This window comes from Manis pentadactyla, chromosome 7 (assembly GCF_030020395.1).
Source record: "Manis pentadactyla isolate mManPen7 chromosome 7, mManPen7.hap1, whole genome shotgun sequence".
Lineage (NCBI taxonomy): Eukaryota > Metazoa > Chordata > Mammalia > Pholidota > Manidae > Manis > Manis pentadactyla.
In genome coordinates, this window is record NC_080025.1 from 68,645,609 (window position 1) to 68,664,490 (window position 18,882).

Below are 18,882 nucleotides of genomic sequence, written 5' to 3' on the forward strand. Positions count from 1 at the left end.
AATAAAATCATAATGGCTCACTAACGTAGAAGAAACATCAAAGAAGTTGTACTGGTTAGAAATATCCTAGGATGTTAGCCAACTGGCAATTACCTATATATATTCTTAACTGGGTGCTAGTCTAAAGAATTGAGTCTGTCTTCAGTCATTATTTCTAGTACTTAGCCCTCGACTTTTACCAACTCAATAATGGAAAGAACCTTATATTAAACATTAAGCTATAATTCAAATGGATATGGAGCTCAGATGATACAAAGTTCTTGCCCAATTACAGGCTGCATGTTAGAAGCTCAAAGGCAATTCATATAGTAGGCTCACAGCTTATGATGTGTGCAGTACAATCTGGTTGGTCTGTCTAGAAAATCAAAGCAGAAGCATCATTTGCCAGCATTACATTTTTGAAACAGCCCTCCAACTTAAAAAGAAAAAAATCTCTTTTGAGTCTGCAGCTGTAGTTATGCAGTGGCCAAACATCAAAAGAAATAATATCATGACATTCAAGCCACAGTTTTTCATATCAAATCTTCAAATAATTAGAAATTTTAATGTGAGAACGTATAGATGAATGAAGATATGCACATTTAGGAAAGCAACAAACATGACAGTTTTCCTCATTGCTCACCTCTGACAAAAAGGTTTAAGTGTAATCAAATCTAAGAAAAAGGAGAGAAGGAAAACCTGGTTTCTATTGACTATTATAAAATGATCTTTGAAAATGTCTTTTTTCTATGGCAGCTTTCCCTCGTGGCATGCTGCCAGTGTTTGGCTAAGATCTTTATCGTCTACGTTGCCAGGCATGATGTCTCAGGTCTCCATCTCCATTATGCTTTTACAAATGAAAGCGATTTGGTACAGTTACTTCCTGAGGTTTAAGATAGTACAGTTTGAACCAAATACTGTTATTGTAGTACACTAAAAACTATTGGAATTTTCCTTTGATATCATATAGCTGTGTAGCACACAGACCTAAAAATAGCTTGAGATGCCAACCAAATATCCAGATAAGAGTAAAGTAGACAGAAAAAATTCCACAAAGGAAAAAGAGAAAGAGTGTGGGAAACTGCTTCCACTAAAGCAAATGATCATGTTCAATTATTTTCCTTCAAAAAAATCATAGAAAATTTCCTAGTGCAGCTATACATCCCAGGTATTAAAAATCCAGTGAAGTTTTCTCTGTATGCATATACTTTTAATTTCTACCTATTAACACAGCCATCTGAATATGCTGTTGAGGCCCATTTATTTCTGCTGCCAGCTTTCTAACATGTGCCAGACTTTCAACCCTTTAGCTCCTAGTACTGTGGAAAATACATCAGGGAATTTATCTGTGTCTCCATCTACTGTTTTGAAAAACTAAGACAGTTTGAAATTTGAGAGGGAGGGAAAAGAAAGGGAGCTATCACTCAAATTTTAAAAAGTCAGTACTTTACTGGAAACAATATAGGCACAAGATTGTAAGTCAGAGAAAAGAAACCTGCCCAGGAGCCGCTGAGCTGAGAGGCTAACTCAGCAGCAAAAAGGCCAGGCCCAGCACCTCCCTGGGATGGCCGTTGCCCCTGCTGTCCAGCTGTGATCATGTTATGCTTGGGGGGTGCTGCATGTCTGTACAGGGCCTTGAGTAGTAAAGTGGGAAGCAATAGATGAGGGGAAATAAATGGGTTTTATCCAATGAGGGAACTTTGCTCCTTGGAAAGGCACCACACAGATGTTAAGTTTTGTCCCCCTGCTGCTTCAAGCTATTCTCTACAGTTTGCAGTTTCCTTTTAAACAAATCAGAGGAATGACTAATGTAAAGAAAGACAGGGCACAAGGAAAGACTGAGCAAGGCTTTCATTTCGGCAAACTGGGAAAAATAAACTAAAGGTGTAAGGAAATTTGATTTTTCATTTATAAAGTAAAAATTGCAATTTAATAGGTGCAATCCTATCCCTTTGCTTATTCATCTAAAAATCAATTTATAACAGATATTGACAAGGATAGATAATGAACAAGAGAATATGTTCATTATCAGAGATGAAAAGGCCGGGGGCGGGGAGGCAAATACAGAGGTAAATTTATATCTTTTCCTTTATTTTTTGAAGTTCCCTGTCTTGTAGAGGAATTTCTATACCAGAAAAAGGAAAACACACACTATTGAACAATAGTAAGTAGCCTGGAATTTGGATAATTTTATTTTATTTTGTCTTTTTTTAATTGACATACAAACAATAAAATGCACAAATTTAGGTGTACAGTTGAAGAACCTTATTTTAAAAGAGAATATTGGCTCTGTGGAAAAGAAAGCTGAAAAACAGTTGAAAAAAATTGATGGTTAGAAATTAGTTGTCTCTCACCATTTCAGAGAAATTATATGCTAGATACAGTTAAAGGAAAATGATAGTAATAGTTTGTCATATACCCCCCACGGTGTAATCAAATTTAGGAACTTCAAGTAAGGAGACCCAGATTCTACCCCTAACCCTGCTTCTCCATCCTAGAATAAAAAGCCCAGAAGGTTTAGAATTAAAAACATTCTCTAAACCTGGATGTGGTGACAAAGTAGCAGTCTGTTATCTCATTAAGTAGAAGGTCATGTAGTGAACAAATGTTGGGGAGAAAATAAAACTGAATTTAATAGGGTAGAAATGCACCTATGAGCCAGTGATACATAATGAGATTTTCCCGAAGTTTTCCACTGAGTATAGATTAATTAGGAAAGCCTTACTTAAAACAAAACAAAACAAGTAAAACAAACTGTTAGCCATATTCCTCAGATGCATGAATGAGAAGATATTGTAATAAGACACAGTGAGGGAATTCTTCCATTATGTTTTAGTCTCATTTGTAAGACTATTACAGTCTAACACTATTAAAATCAAAAGAAATTTTAAGATACTATTTTTGAATTACGTGTTTTTCTTTTGCAAACTTACTTTTGAAATCAACCTGATCACTCATTTTCTGCAATACAATCAAGAAAATCCTTCCTGGGGCCAGCCCAGTTTATAACCCAGATCTAACTTAGGAGATCAGCAAAGACACAGAATTCTGTCATCAGTTCTATGAAAACAATGTGTCGTGGGAGAATATCATTGCCCAAGCCAAATATTTTAGGTAGATTAGGAAGGGAAAACAGGGTTCCCGAAAGGTGCTGGAAGTTGTGGATTCCATGGTCATCTCAAATCCCAGCTGCTGAGAACAGAGGCCAAGGTAAAAGTTGGAATGTCTCAGCAATCATTCTAGTTCTAGGTGAAGTACCATTACATATATCCAGTTATTGAACATTATATAATATTATCCTATGATACAATCTCTCCAGGATTTGCTTTTTTGAAGCAAAATCATAAATCAATCTCAGTTAAGACAGTGATGCTTTGATATGTCAGCGTAAAAACAGCCTTTTTAAAACAGATGGCTATGCAGGGACCCAGAGCTGGTCCAAGGTAGCATATCTGGTAAGATAAAGTTTCCAGTGGACCTGGAATCAAAAGAACTTTGTTACTTTTCAATCTTTCATAATGTTAGAATGATTAATAATTTGGTGGGAAACAAATAAGGACTTTTAGACATATCCACATTCACAGCCACAGTCTGGGAGATTTTATTTCACAGCAGAGGACAATAAAGACCCTACTGCAAAGGGAGAAACTGCTTAGACTTTACTTTTGATTTATTTTAGAGAAAAACCCATGTGAGGAGGTGTACGTGGTAGGGCTTCTTATTTAAACAAAAATCTGAAATGTCATAGAAGGGAGAGATTTCATTATTTTACATATGGTGGTAGTTGAAAAACCACTTAACATTTTTTTTGGCAATAGGCTGGTTAAATTAAATAGCTGATTGGTTAATATATGGATATGACTTGAATTCCTAAAACAGAATTGGAGAGGGGAGATGTTTTCAGGGATTATTTGAGATTTAACAATTCTTAGTCAGTTTTACAGGACATTTTAATATTTTCTTCTGTTTTTGTCTCTAAAAGGACAAGCACACATTATCTATACTCAGAAATACACCATGGAGAGGGAATAAATAGAAAGAAGCAAGTTAGCTTAATGGCTTTGATATTTCATGTCATTTAAAATCAAACAACCCCCCCCCCATCAATAATGGCAACAATAAGAAGAATTAGAGCTGAAAATGAACATTTATCCAATGTGTCCAGTGTCAGATAGTGTAAGAGGCAGAGCTGGGGTGAGAAGTCAAGTCTGTAAGTACACAGTCCAAGATGCTTTTCATCATGTCATAGTGTTCCTTGAAACATGGCTTTGCGTCAAATATTTGAACCAAGAAATTCACAGGAATGCTCAGAACCACCATGTGCCTCACCTTTTTACAGGACCTATATACAAAGAAGAGGTTTTGCTGGTGTTTAAGCTATTAATGGGTATTACAATGTGTTTGTTATTCACCAGTGTACACATAGTAAATTCAAGCTGTGAAATTAAAAGAGAATGCCTCTAACTATTTCTTTTTTGCTCTCTACCAAAAGATGGAGCCTTAGTTGAAAAATTCACATCTAAGTTTTGATTATTAAAAGTAAGGCTAAAACAGTAGACTCGTAAACACTGAGAAGTGATTGGTGGGTAACATGGAGGAGGGGCTGGGGTGGATGTGTGGGGTGAGTGATAAAGAGGCACAAAATACTCAATCATAATATAAGTTGGTCACAGTGATGGTAGTACAGCATAGAGAATATAGCCAATGATTCTGTAACATCTTCCTATGTTGACAGATAGTAACTGCCCTACTGGGGGTGAGGACTTCATAATAGAGGTAACTGTTGAACCACTGTGTTGTACACTTGAAATCAACATAAGATTGTGTATCAATGATACATCAATAAAATAAAAAGCTCTAAGGGGAAAAAAAAGTAAGGCTAAAACAAACAAAAATGGAAAGCAAAAACATTTAACAATAAAAGTGGTTACTATATGGGGGAAAATGGAATTTAAAAGTGAATCGTTATTTTTACAAAATTAGAGGTTTAGAAATTGTCAAAAACAGTGGCAAAATGACTCAAGAGTACTGAAACATACATTTCTTAAATATTTGCACTTGGGAAAGAAGTAATTTCCACATTCTGGTTATTGTGAAAAGCACTGCAAGAACATGGGGTGTTAATCTCTTTTCAAGATCCTGTGCTAATCAGTCCTTCCAGATTCTTTTGGATAAATACCCAGAAGTGGGAAGACTGTATCATATCATAGTTCTGTTTTTATTTTTTCAGGAACCTTTATCTTGTATGTGGAAATAACCTAACTGTTCTAATGAATGGATACAAATATGTCATTATGTACATACAATGGAATACTTTTCAGTCTTAAAAAGGAAAGAAATCCTGCAATATGTGACAACACAGATAAACGTGGAGGACATTAGGCTAAGTGACACATTAGGACATCAGGACAGTCACAGGACACAAATTGCATAATTCCATTTATGTATATAAAGTGGCCAAACTCATGGAAGCAATGAATAGAACTGCAGTTGTCTGGGGCTGGGGGGGATGGAAAATGGGAAGTCACTCAGCAAAGGGTATGCAACTTCAGTTCCACAAGATGAATACATTCTAGAGATCTGCTGTACAGTATTATAGCCTGGAGGTCATAATACAGTATTGTACATGGAAAAATCTGTTAAGAAGGTAAATTTCATGCCAAAAGTTCTTCTCACCTTTTTGATAAGAGAATGGTTTAAACACTGAAACTCACTTTCAAGTAAACATTAAAAAATATTTAACATTTATGCATAAATCATAAAAATTCCTTATCACCAAAGAATAAAACTACAGATTTAATCTTTCACAATAAATCAAATACCAGAACTGAAATCTTCTGCCTTCAAAACTCTTCCTCAGATTCTGAATTTCCTAGCAGCTAGTTATTTTTGACTTGACCTTGGTTTAGTTTCTGTATCTGACTTATCTTACTCACTGTATGGTAGATTCTTCCATACTTCATTTCACTTGGAACTTTTATTACCAAGACCAGCAATTTAATAATGATAGGAAAAGTCCATCTGAACAAAAGACAGTTTGTTCAGACATTCTATTGGACACCAGAGGGCAGAAGAAACCCTTGCAGAGAAGGAATTCTATAAATGTACCCTTGATTTTCCAGGCTTATAAACATTGCAGGGCAGTGGTATCACTGTAAGGCTAAGAGTTTAGATTTGACTTTTGTCACAGGGAGTATAGAATTCTGTCAAAACTAAGAAGTTGTACATTCAGAGTTTCACACTCTAGAAGCTGTAGTGTTTGTTCACCAAAGCAATAATGTTAACAGAAGGCACTGCTGGAAGACCTTAGAATTCAACCTTAATTGTGAGATGGATGAGAAAATGTAAATGCAAAGGTGGTTTTTAAATTATCTATTTTAAAATGTTAGCTGAAGTGTAAAGTAGCTTTCAGTAAAGATTCTGACATTTCATAGAGAGCAAATTATTCAGCAATGCTTTTATTAAAGATGTGTTCCCCTGAACTGAAGTGAAAGAAATGACAAGTGGCAATAAGGTTTCAAAACTTCATTATTATTTGTGCAGAGAACATATCAATCCCTGGGTAAACAATGTAAGGTTCTTCTTGGTCATTCACCATTATCTCCCTGAAAGTAGAATGGCGTGGACATTAATAGCATTTAATTTGGAGTCAAGTAAACCTAAATGTAATCTCAGTCTCAACCACTTCCCAAAGTATAATACCAGGAACATGCATTTACCTTTATCGGACTCTTTTTTTATTCATAAAATTGGGATAATAATAGCTACACTATTATGTTGTAAGGCTGTATTGAGATAACATATAAGTCCTTATTACTGTGTCTGGATCATAAGGTTTGTTCAATAATAGTTTTCAACTAAAATTTCTGAATTGGAAGTTTTTAGAAAATAAGACAGCTTCACTTAAATAAAAATTACTGAAATCAGACTGCTTAAAAGAACAGATGTGAGAAATGTCAGGAGATGATGTAAAAATTTTAGGTAGTGCATTCAACAGTATACCAATCAGGAATAGATGAATGTTAGAGAATATTAAAAAATAAAGGAGAGAAGGCTGGTCAGAAAACCCCGAAATCCCTCTTCATTCTGTAGTGTTTGCAATTTGATATTGAGAAAGTTATTTAGCTATTCTGGGCATTGGTTTTCTCTTCTGTAAAACGAGGGTGAATTATGTGGTCTCTATCATCCATTCCAGCTCTTGGATTCTCAAATTTTACAAATGTAGTTACTTGATACTCCGTGAAATATAATTACAATGATTTTATGAATATGAGTTATTTAAAATTGTAAAGTTAGTTTATGAAAAGCATATTTGAGTAATAGATTTTCACATCAGATATATGATGTTCCTAACTTCAACATCAGCCACCCAAATATAATGTGGAAAATCTGAGCATTAGCATTCTGTACACATATAAAGCAAGACATCATTTTTAAAAATTACTAGAAGTAATGATGCAAAAAAGTTATACATTTATGTATGATTTCAGACAATTTCAATTTGGTCATAGTGAGAGAATTTAAAAGTAAACAGTTACTTGGAAATAACACATCCTTTGGCTACTGTAGCCTCCCTGAGGCTGAATGGACATCACTATTCTTAAGCAGAACCAATTGGAAAAGGTTGGTCAATGAAAAATAATTTGAAAATACCCCAGTATTATTGTTTTACATTTCTAAAACTGACTTGTATGGGTGCTCCCCATCTAAAACCAGCATAGACATCATTTGAGTTTAGTTTAGAATGGCAAGAAAAAACTCTCTTTGCAACCAAAACTTCCAAGTAAAATAACTCTGACAGTAACTTGGATATTTTTTTTAAATCCAAGTTTTATAAAAATGACATAATCTACTTGATAAAAGAAAATGTTCTGCTAGAGTCCTTCTGAAGGAGACTGTGTCTTTCTATCTTGTTACCACCACTGGCCCAAATACATGCTATAGATAAAAGATTACAGATCCTCCATGACTTACAGTGGGGTTATGTACTGATAAATCCATTGTAAACTGAAAATATTGTAAGCCAAAAATGCATTTAGTGCACCTAACCTATACAGAACATCATACCTTAGCCTAGCCTACCTTAAACATGTTCAGGAACACTTACATTAGCCTAGAATTGGGCACAATCATCTAACACAAAGCCTATTTTATAATAAAATGTTCAATAACTCATGCAATTTATTGAATCCTGTACTTAAGGAAAAACAGCACATTTGTTGGGGTACAGAATAGCTGTCAGCACATTGGTTATTGATCCTCATGATCATGCAACTGACTGGGATTTATGGCTCATAGTGGCTGCCCAGCATGACAAGACAATATTAAACTACTTATCCCTAGTCTTGGAAAAGATCAAAATTGAAAATTTGAAGTATTGTTTCTACTGGATGTGTATAGCTTTAGCACCACTGTAAAGTTGAAAAACTGTTAAGTGGAACCATCGTGATTTGGGGACTCTCGGTGGTTACAAGACGTAACTTTCAAAGCTTAGCTTCAGGTCCAATTGTGTTACACATTTAAAAAAGCAAAAGCATAGGAATTCTATGAGAAATACTGATGTTCAGAAAGGATAAAGGAATAACTCTGCTAAATGGTACTTCCCTATGTCTGGTAATATTTTTCCTTCTCTAAATTGTTCAAAAGGAAAAAAAAATGTTAAGTATTTATTTGGTAGTGTGGATACAGCCTATTCCCTAGATAATTTTGAACTCTTCAAGAAAAATAACCACAGTGTAAACAACTTATGTTTTGAGTACTCAGCAGCAAAGACTGGTCTGTTTACCAAATGTGGTGTTTCTTTTCTCATTGATGAAAAACTCTCTTCACTGACATGAATATTTTACCACTGGGGGTGGGCATTGGGTGTTAACCTATCACATTTTGACGAAGTGGCTGTGAACTTATGAGGAGAATCCTGTAATATGTGAGTTGTCTTTAAATTTCATATGGCATTCACATCCTCAGGCAGGAGCAGGGAAGTAGTGAAATCACCTCCAACCCTCACCATAATTAGGAAATAATGCTATCTGGCATCAGTTTGTGATTTTCTGACAGTTAATTTCAATTTCTTAGTATTACAAGAATCACCTACTGTATATATGTATGCAAATAATTTTCTACAATTAACGTGGATGTTTTCAATCTTTAGTAACATACAGATACTGAAAAGGTTTTTTTTTAAATGGCCTCAGTGGTCAATGTTTATTTTTTAAAGCAAACACATGTAGAAACAGCTCAGAAGGTTATGCTAGTCTATGATATTTAATCCCAGAAGCCTGGTATGGTAAAATTTCCCCAGCTAGAGCTCTGAATTTTAATCAATCTCCTAAAAAAAGAAGAAACACATATAAATGTTCTCTCTATATACATTTTACATAAAATATATATAGTATATGAAATATGCATATATATATTAATATATATTCACATATAAAAATATATATATATATTTTTTTATATGTGAATATATAAAAATATATATATATACATATATGTATATGCATTCATTATATATATTCAATATGTATATATTCAATGAAAGATCTACATGGAAGGGGAAATATAATTTAACACTAAAAGTCTCTAATATAGTACCAGGATTCAAAGGTCAGATTCTGCTGCCTGAGTATCTGGATTTAAAACTCAGCTGCACCACGCCCTCGTTTTGTGACCTCGGGCCAGTGGCTAGCTATCTGCGCCTGAGACTGCTCAGCTGTGAAACTAGTAGTAAAAACACTTGCTTCTGAGAGTCGTCGTTATGAAGATTAAGATTTGTAAAGCCTTTCAAAGAGTACCTGAACGCCCTAAGAGTACCTATACTCTGTAATACTGTTAAAAATAAAATAACACAAGTAGAGCTTTTACATTTAAAGAAAATAAAATAGTCCTGAAAAATCATATTATTTGCAAAAAAACCCCACAAATGTGATTACGTTACAATCAGTAGAGAAAACATCTCTAAAACATATTTATGTTAAAAAATTATGAAAAGGAAAATACACAAGGTTGCACAGTGTATTTCCCAAGTTTAATTGTATTAGGCTATGTGACTGGAAGATACAAAGAGAATTTAGAAAGCCTAGCTACCAACTGTTTTCCCTTGAAGAACAAACATATGGAGAGACAAAACTCAGAATGAAAAGGATTAACAATTTTTCAATTATTATTTTAGACCTCATGGTAGAAATATTCATAATAAATCTTAAATGAAAAATTAAGCATTTTGCCCGTTATATTACATCAACTGACCAATCCTAAAATATTTAAATAACTTAAAACTGCTTGAATTACATCAACAAAACAAAACAAAAGCCTATTTATAATGCACATGCAGGTTTAAAACAGCAAAGTTTTTTTTAAACATATGCATAAGCTCTAAAACACATTTCTTACTTGTTTCATCTGTGCTTTAAGCATCATTTTACTACTTGAATAGAATTTTGGACTCAGGATTCTCTAGGTCTTTCCCCCATGTACAATATGGGTATAATTCCATGGTGCAATATAGTAAGAAAAGACAAATGTATAACAAGAAAGGACATCCAAACACAAAATTAGCCATTATTACTGATGTGGTGTTTTTAAAGTGGAGATTTGAAGACTCTAGCTATATGTAGAGCTGTTTGTGGGGAACAAACACTTACTTGGCATTTTCATCTAGCATGGGTTATTTGTCATTTTAGATATTAAATCATTTTAATGATTCTATAGACTTAGGATAAGAACTATATACTAAGCACAGTCTGCTCCTTACGATACAGTGCATTGTTTCCGATAGTACTTAAAATTCTTACTCAAAAGAAAACTGTTCAGTTCCAGTGAAGGATGAAAATGCTAATACATCACTATAAATAAATAACAGGTACTTCAAAAAGCACAGTATATTTTGCTGTGGTCCAGAGCATAGTTTATTATAACAGAATGAGGAAGAGAATATGGGCTTAAAAAACAATTTATTATTAAATTGGATACATACTGTGCCAGGTCGGGGATAAGGAATTCTTCCATCATACTGTACCCAACGATGGTCTGCACTTTCCTTATGAGCATATGGACCATTAAAAACTGCTCTGATATCAGCCATGCTATACACACAAACAGCAGAGCCTTGGAAGATAGAGCTAAAAGAAAGCAACATGATTCAATCATTCACTGGCTCATTCAGTGCACATTTTTTGAGCACATACTATAACCAGGTGCTACAGACACATTCATTCAGCACACTGTATTTGATGGGTGCTACAGATAAAATGTGCTTATGTCCTCAAGGAGCATATAGCCAAGTAATCCTGAATAAAGTGTGATGACAGTTATGTTACAGGAAATTACAGTAAGCTAAGCAAGCATGCAGCTACCCAATTCAGGGCTGCCTGGTAACTTTTCAGGGAGCAGGTGGCATCTAATTGATACTGATAGATAGATAGGAAATTACCTAGAAAAATTGGAGAATAGAAAGGAATATGAGGGAATGATTATTATATTTATCCACATGCTCTTGAATTTTATTTGAAGTTATTGGGCATGATGCCTTCTAAAGAAATTAAAACATAAAATAGATTACCTAATTTTTCTAATATTTAGATATTGAAGTAATAAAGATCTCATTTATGTTTTCTTAAAGTGTCTGTAAATACTGCCTATTAATAATTTCCTCATGTAATTTTTATTAATTTCAGAAAATGTCAAAGCAGTCTTTTTTGCTCCTTCTTCAGTTCCTGAGTTCATATATGTAACTTATCTGATGTTGAAGATTAATCATATCACTCAGGATTGGAGCACACATAATTAAGAGGCAGAAAAGCTCTACAAATGGAAATTCTACAAATTTTTTTAGACTACTAATGAAACCTGTCAGTGCTGTTATCAGGTGTTCTTTTTTTCTGTTTGTTTGTTTCTGGAAGTTAAAAGACATTTTCTTTGAGTTTAAAACTTTCAGCGATTCCTGTTTTTAAAAACGAGGTCGCCCTTTATGATCTAAGAGGCATATCACATCAGCACTACACAAATAAGCTAAGGATTTTTAAGCATGAATAAGTCAATAATAAATATTATTGGAATAACATTAATGTGAAGCATCAGGAGCTTACAGTACACGGGCAGCCAGGAAAAAACTAGCTGCTAAGAAGGAAGGTGATGCTCCTGTAATAATCACATGATCTGCCTACAATATTTCAAAGGAATGACACATCATGCTTAATGGCATTGCTATTATTGCAGATTAATTACACCTTATTGGACAAAGGATGTGACATGCATCCCAACATTACCTCACTCTTCAGGGCTCATTAAAAAAAAAATAATAAAGTACACCAAGAACAAAGAGATGTCTTGTAACTTCACACTCTGGGTGAGCAGAAACTTGGTAGGAGTAAAAAAAAACTATCTTGGTGCTACATTTTCCTGGCACATATCTATGCTGCGTGTGTGGAATACACATGAAAGTTCTCTGAATGGAAAGATGCCGAGAGAAGTTGGGCTAAGATACTTAACCTGAGGGCAACAGACACTTGCTCGCCTTCTACCTTTTTAGTTCAGATAAAATAAGCAGAAAAATGGAACCCAAACAGCAGCTTGTCAAGGTATCTTCTTTATTTTCATAATTAAGCATTCACATTCTGTATCTTATAATTAACCAAATAGGATTTTGTTTTCTGATATCCTGAACCAATAGGACATTTGAGACTACTGGTATGAAGTACAAGGTGAACTAAATGAGGGTAATGCCACAGAAAATAAATTATAATCTGCCTACAAGGTATTTTAATAATTATTAAAAAGAAGGCCATAAGACCCCCCCTCTCTGGTAGTAATACCAACACTGCTAATTCCCATAGGTAAGGATTGATAGTAGAGCTGGGAATAACGAAAAGTATTTCAAAGAATGTACTATGGACAGTAGAACATAACAGTAATAAGGATGTACTTTGAACATGGTCAAATGTAAATTATTGAAGTAAATAGAATTAATGTAAATAAAATTAAGTAGACTCGACATATTCTTTGAAAAAGTTTCATAAATGCTAGGGTGACTTTTAAGGAAGTCACAGTGTCTCAATAAGTACAGGATAGTATTATGCACAAAGACAAGAATACAAGAGTAGAAATTAAGAAAATACCTTTAGTTTTTGTCACTTTTGCTACTATTTGGCTCCTCTTCTTTGTGCAAGTAATACAAACTTCCTTTGCCTCAATTATTAGAGCAGTGATGATATAGTGAAAATAACAGCCTAACTCCCATCTTTGTAAGTTAAGAGGGAAGTGCAAATAAGATAGAATGTGGTAACATTTTAAAAGTCAGGAGTATCTCATCTCATGACTGCACCCTAGTCAATGACTAAGTCATGTATTTCTTTAGTACTATCTCTATGTCACCCAGCTTGACCTATTATTTATTATGATTAATATATGTAAATGCCTTTGTAATATATGCACACACCTTTGTATGGAAATTCACTTCAAAGATATACTTGCTTATACAGAGAATGGCACATATACAAGGTTAGTCATTGAAGCATTATGTGTACTAGAAAGAACTGGAAACAATATAAAGTCTATATATTGGGGACTGGCTAAATAAAGCATGGTGATTAACACAGGGGATACCCTGTGGGTATAAAAAGAAAAAAGAGATTTTATGTGTTGATATTTAAAGATTTCCAGGAAACACTAAGTGAAAAGATAAAAAATTTTTAAATGTGCTATTTTTTCACACAAAAGGAGGGGACAAAAAAGAATATCTAACTATATATTTTTTTACATGCACATAAATAATAAATCTCTTGAAAGGATTACAAGCATTTTTTTAACTTACCTGGTTGTGGTAAAGACACCATATACTACAGGATTTCTTTCATCTCTTGTGGGGAGTAAGTAAATGTCTTCTGTTAAGGGGAAAAAATAATGATTCAATATGTTTTTATTTTTTCAGTATTACTTGTTTCTTCTTTAATAATTCAATATTTCTGAGACTATAAGCAGTATATAAAATGAAGATAAAAGTGAAAATAGTTATATTATGACATAAATTAAGTACAAAAACTTATTTTCTTACTAATTGTGTGACACTGAGTGGGACATTTAACCTCTGAGGTGTTTACTTCAATAACCTATAAATGGGATGCTTGGTTTGATAATTTCCACGATGGTTTCCAGTTAGTGGCGTATGATTTCATATAGTATAGAAACAGAAATGTACTTTATGTTTACCTTACAATATAAAAGGTATTATCCTGCAATTCAATTATCTGTTTGTTGACAATATGAAAATAGCTACACAAATTCGTTATGTGGCATTACTTGTGTAATTACTTGAGCAGTATTGATATTAAAGTATGTGTAAATAATATCCTTTAAAGATTATTTAAGATGTGAACATGGTTATTACAATATGAGAGAGCATCTATGAATACTGAATATTTACTTTAGTACTATAAAATACAATACTGACATAATCCTTTTTACATTGCACGGCAAAAACAAAAGTTCAAAAGATAAAAGCTAATGATGCTAACTTTATATACAACTGAAAAAAATTCCTTCTAGAGTAGAGAGGAGTAAAAGGGGAAATGAAAGAGAAGAATCTAACCCTTCTCCAATAATCTTTTTTATTAAGGGGGGGGGACAATACACCAAATCTCCCATGCTCTCCAGCAGAGGGCATCTGCAGAATCAAGAACCAAAGTTCTGTCTGTCTATGGACAGTAGCTCCTTCTAAAATAAAGACCACAGGGAGAAGAGACGTACTTTGTATTCCCAGAGCTAGTACTTTTTGTCTCCTGCTGCAATTTTGCTTCCCTCTTAACTCCAAGGACACTTAGAAAGCAAGGAGTTGCGTCATTACAATGTGCACCCAGACTTGGGGGCCCCTGCATGTTCTGTGTGTGTGAATTTAGTAAGCATCACTCCTGCAAGCTGTATTGGGCTATATAGTCAAGGATTTGGGGTTCAAATAAAATAAACACTGGATTATTTGGGCAGTAAGACCTTTTTAAGAAAAAAGAAACACTTGACTCACGAAGCTCATCAAAATAAGTATCTGCCCCATCATTTCCAGGAATCGAGCAAATCAATCTGGCTTTAAGAAATGTTGTCCATTTGTTTATCAGGCTGCGTTGTCCCCCAACATCATTCTGAAAAAAAGGGAAAAACAAAGATATAGATTCACCAACATGACTCAGTCACCAGCTAACACTGGTGGCTATTGCAGGTAGTGTGTTATTAATGTCATTGTTTACAAAGACAGAGAGCCTATGATTTTAGTTCTTGATTTTTCAAATAACGGAAAAGGCAGTTTTGTGCATCCCCATTAAATATTTTTCTCATGCTTAAATGAATGTAGTGTAAACAACATAGTTCTACTAAATAAGTAGATGAATGCAAGGCTCCAGGAAAAAAGGTAGGCTTGGAATCAAATCCCACCCCTGTCAATTTTTGCTCCATGACCTCTGTTTTATCATTGATAAAAATATGGTTAATTCCCTGGACTATAGTTATTTTGGTGCTTAAGTAGAAAAACTGTGTGAAGTGCTTAGCATAGGGCCAGGCTACTTGTGTTGCCTACATATATTGTGCATATGATTAAGATCAATATTTGTATCCTTTAGAAATAGGCATTGGTATAGACTTTAAAATACTCTTTTCCAAAGTTAGTGCCCTACTAACTAAACAACAAGGCAACATAAATACATACAAAAGCAATCTTGTTTTAAATACTAATCTATATTTTTCCCTACTTTGTTTTAGTTTGAAATATTTCATGAAAAATGTTCTTTAGACATTTAGCAAAACAAACGTTTAAACCAATTCAATAGAACAGGGTTATGCTATTCAGTAAGTCACTGTAAAAAGATCTATTTCTTATTTTTATTTTACTACATCTTGTGAACACTAAATTAATATGATTTTTGTCTGACCTAGATCTGCTATGCTTATGATAAATAAATAGTATAATTGGTATAAATATTTAAGTACTTAATTTTTACTTACTAAAATTACCTTAGGAGCCATTATTTACATGTAAGTAAAAATTATATAAAAACTTTAATTCTTCATGCAGTCTGTGTTCTATAAAGTTAACAGATGTTCACTGTCAGATTTCAGGTCCTAGGACCTGACTTCCCTGTACTTCTTTTATCTCTGAAAATTAAATTAAATGAGATGTTATTTGACTACTCCAAATTATTTGACTTCATCAAATTAAAATATCACTCCAAATGGGAGACTTCAAAGTTATATAAATAGCTGTTATTCCTGAAAAAAGGGGGAGGAGGACAGAGAGAGAGATCTCTTTTAGTATTGATGTGGGTAATACAGAAATCCAAATTATCAGATGATATAATGATAGCAATGAAGCGTATCTCAGAAGGCTCTTAGATTTGTGGGAGAGCTGAGAAGTCAAGTAAGGTTTGTGAGACCAGAGACCATAGCTATCTTTAGAGTCTTAACACCTAATAGCAAGGGTGTGATACGTGTTTTGCATCCCCCTCTACCAAAGTGACCCATGTTTTACATCCTTCTCTACCATAAAACAGACTAATTTTCATTAACTGCACTGTATAAATAATAATTATTATTTTCTTGACTCATTTAGGTTACAACAATTTAAAAAGAAGAATTTTAAAATTTAAATTCAAGAAAGTATTTAATATATGAACTAAAATTTGCACATAACAAAGTATCACATTTCACAGTTTGTATCATGTCTCAGTGTCTTAATTTTTAAATGATTTCAAATCAATATGATCTTGTTCTTAGAACATGTATATAGCTGAGTTCATGTGTTGGGAGATAACTATACATACTTGTCTATGTATGCATATATATAATAAAAACACAATAGTAACTATAGCAAATGTTTAGAATTTGGGCCAACAAAGGAGTTCTTTGACAGTAGTATTTTGTACTGATACTGTTTAGAATTGCTGACACATAGTGCTAATAAAAAGCAAAATAACACCTAGTTTATTTTTTAATACAGTTGACCCTTGAATAACCCTGGTGTGAATTGTGTGGGTCCAGTTATACACTGATATTTTTTCAATAAATATATTGGAAAAGTATTTGGAGATTTGTGACAACTTGAAAAACATTTTCTTTTTTCTAGCTTACTTTATTGTAAGAATATAGTATGTTATATATATATAATATGCAAAATACATGTAAATTGACTATTTATGTTATTGATAAGGCTCCCAGTCAACAGTAAGCTATTAGTACTTAATTTTTTTGTGAGACAAAAGTTACACATGGATTTTCAACTGTGTGTGGGGGTTGGGGAGGGGAGGTTAGTGCCCTAACCCCTGTGTTATTCAAGGGTCAACTTAGTTTTTAATCTCCACCAGAAAATGTACTCTCTTATTCCTTTTATCCAATGTCTAACTCCATATATATCACTAACACCCTGCTTATCAGGTGTTTAGTAAATGCGTGTTTAATAATTAGTGAATAACTAAAAATACAAGATAAAATTGGTAAAAGACTTTGGAAAAGTATGGATAAAAGTATAGATAATGTCAAAGAACTTAAGCATCCTCTGAAACGTCTCTGTAGTGGGGAAAGAAGATAGGCCTCACTAAAGAATTAGATTTAGTACTGCCTTTAAAATCCATAGGAGGGTTCAGACATGCAGAGACTGGTCAGGAAATCTCTATTCTAGAGAGCATTTAAAGATTCTTTTGTTAAAAGGATTGCACATGTGTGTACTTTAACAAGTATACATATCATGTCATTATAAAAATGAGCAATACATTCTCTTTTTAAACATTTTATTAGATAAAAGTCACAATAAATGTCAATTTTCAAACATTATCCACTTTCTATTTGCAATTACCACCCTTACTTCAGACCATGAAAAAAATTTTAACTCTTCTATTAGCTCCAAATTTGTTGGACAGGAAAGGGATTCATACTGTACTGTATATAGTTTTTTAACCTGACAAATGGAAATTGCAATCCTTTTAACAAAAGAATCTTAAATGCTCTTGCCTATGCAACTAGCATCCTTCCCTGGCCCCTCAAGAAATAAAGAGATTTTTTAAAAATCCAGGTCAAAGATGAAAGCCACCAGCTGTCAGCAGGAAAACAAATGTAGTTTTGGGTATAATAGCTCTCAGGAATGGATTATAAGCATTTAATGACTGGCGAGTGAGTAACTCTTACAGGCATCCAGAAGCATGACAGTTCACAAGGAGTTGTATTTCTCCTGTAGGGAAGTGTCAGTTGACTGACTTTGTTGACCAGCACTGTCTCTAGATTTGTTTGCAAATCCACACAATCCCCCCTGGAGAACTTTATCCCAGAAAAGGGCTGAAAGGGTGGTAACCACCTTTGTACTAAATTGTCACCTTCTTGCTTATTTTTGTGAAGTCCTAAAGAACACAACTATCTCACTAACACAACAGATTTATTATTGAGATGTCAGAATCAGCAGCTTTAGTCACTGCTGACTTCTATGTGTCTCCACTCTATCACAGCTTCTTTGAGGTCAGATTGCCAAATGCCTTGAAATCTTCTACACAAAGATACAGATGAAAATAACAAAGAGATTAAATGTAAACAAACCCAACCGCATGTGTTCAATCCGGTGGTGAGTGCAGAGTGGAACCTGTTTTCTTATTCTCTGTAGCTTTTTATATATTTGTGGTATTTCTTAATTTGAAAGTGATTAATAAAAGTGGGGGAAAACGCTTAAGATAAAACAAAGCACAATTTACAATCTTTTGGCAGCTTTAAAATATAGTATCTGAGTCATTTGACTAGGTGATGGCTGCATATTATGAAATACTATGATCTTCCAGTCATGGTAGATCAGTCGTGAGGCAGGTTAATGGTAATTCCATTTTCTTTCTACTGTCCTAGCAAATTGAAGTCCTTATAAATCTTACATAGACATGTGGAGTAGCT

The 18,882-nt window shown here is 33.8% G+C and overlaps 1 protein-coding gene across 1 annotated transcript in view; it reads right to left on the reverse strand.

Annotated features, from left to right (window-relative positions):
• Positions 1–18,882, reverse strand: part of SEMA3D (semaphorin 3D) — a 186,486-nt gene that overhangs the window by 29,575 nt on the left and 138,029 nt on the right. The window contains exons 9-11 of the mRNA XM_036931702.2: positions 14,996–15,110; positions 13,793–13,862; positions 10,958–11,102 (exon numbers count right to left, since the gene is read on the reverse strand). Of these exons, the coding sequence (XP_036787597.1) occupies positions 10,958–11,102; positions 13,793–13,862; positions 14,996–15,110 (330 nt within the window). The remainder of the gene's footprint in view (positions 1–10,957; positions 11,103–13,792; positions 13,863–14,995; positions 15,111–18,882) is intronic.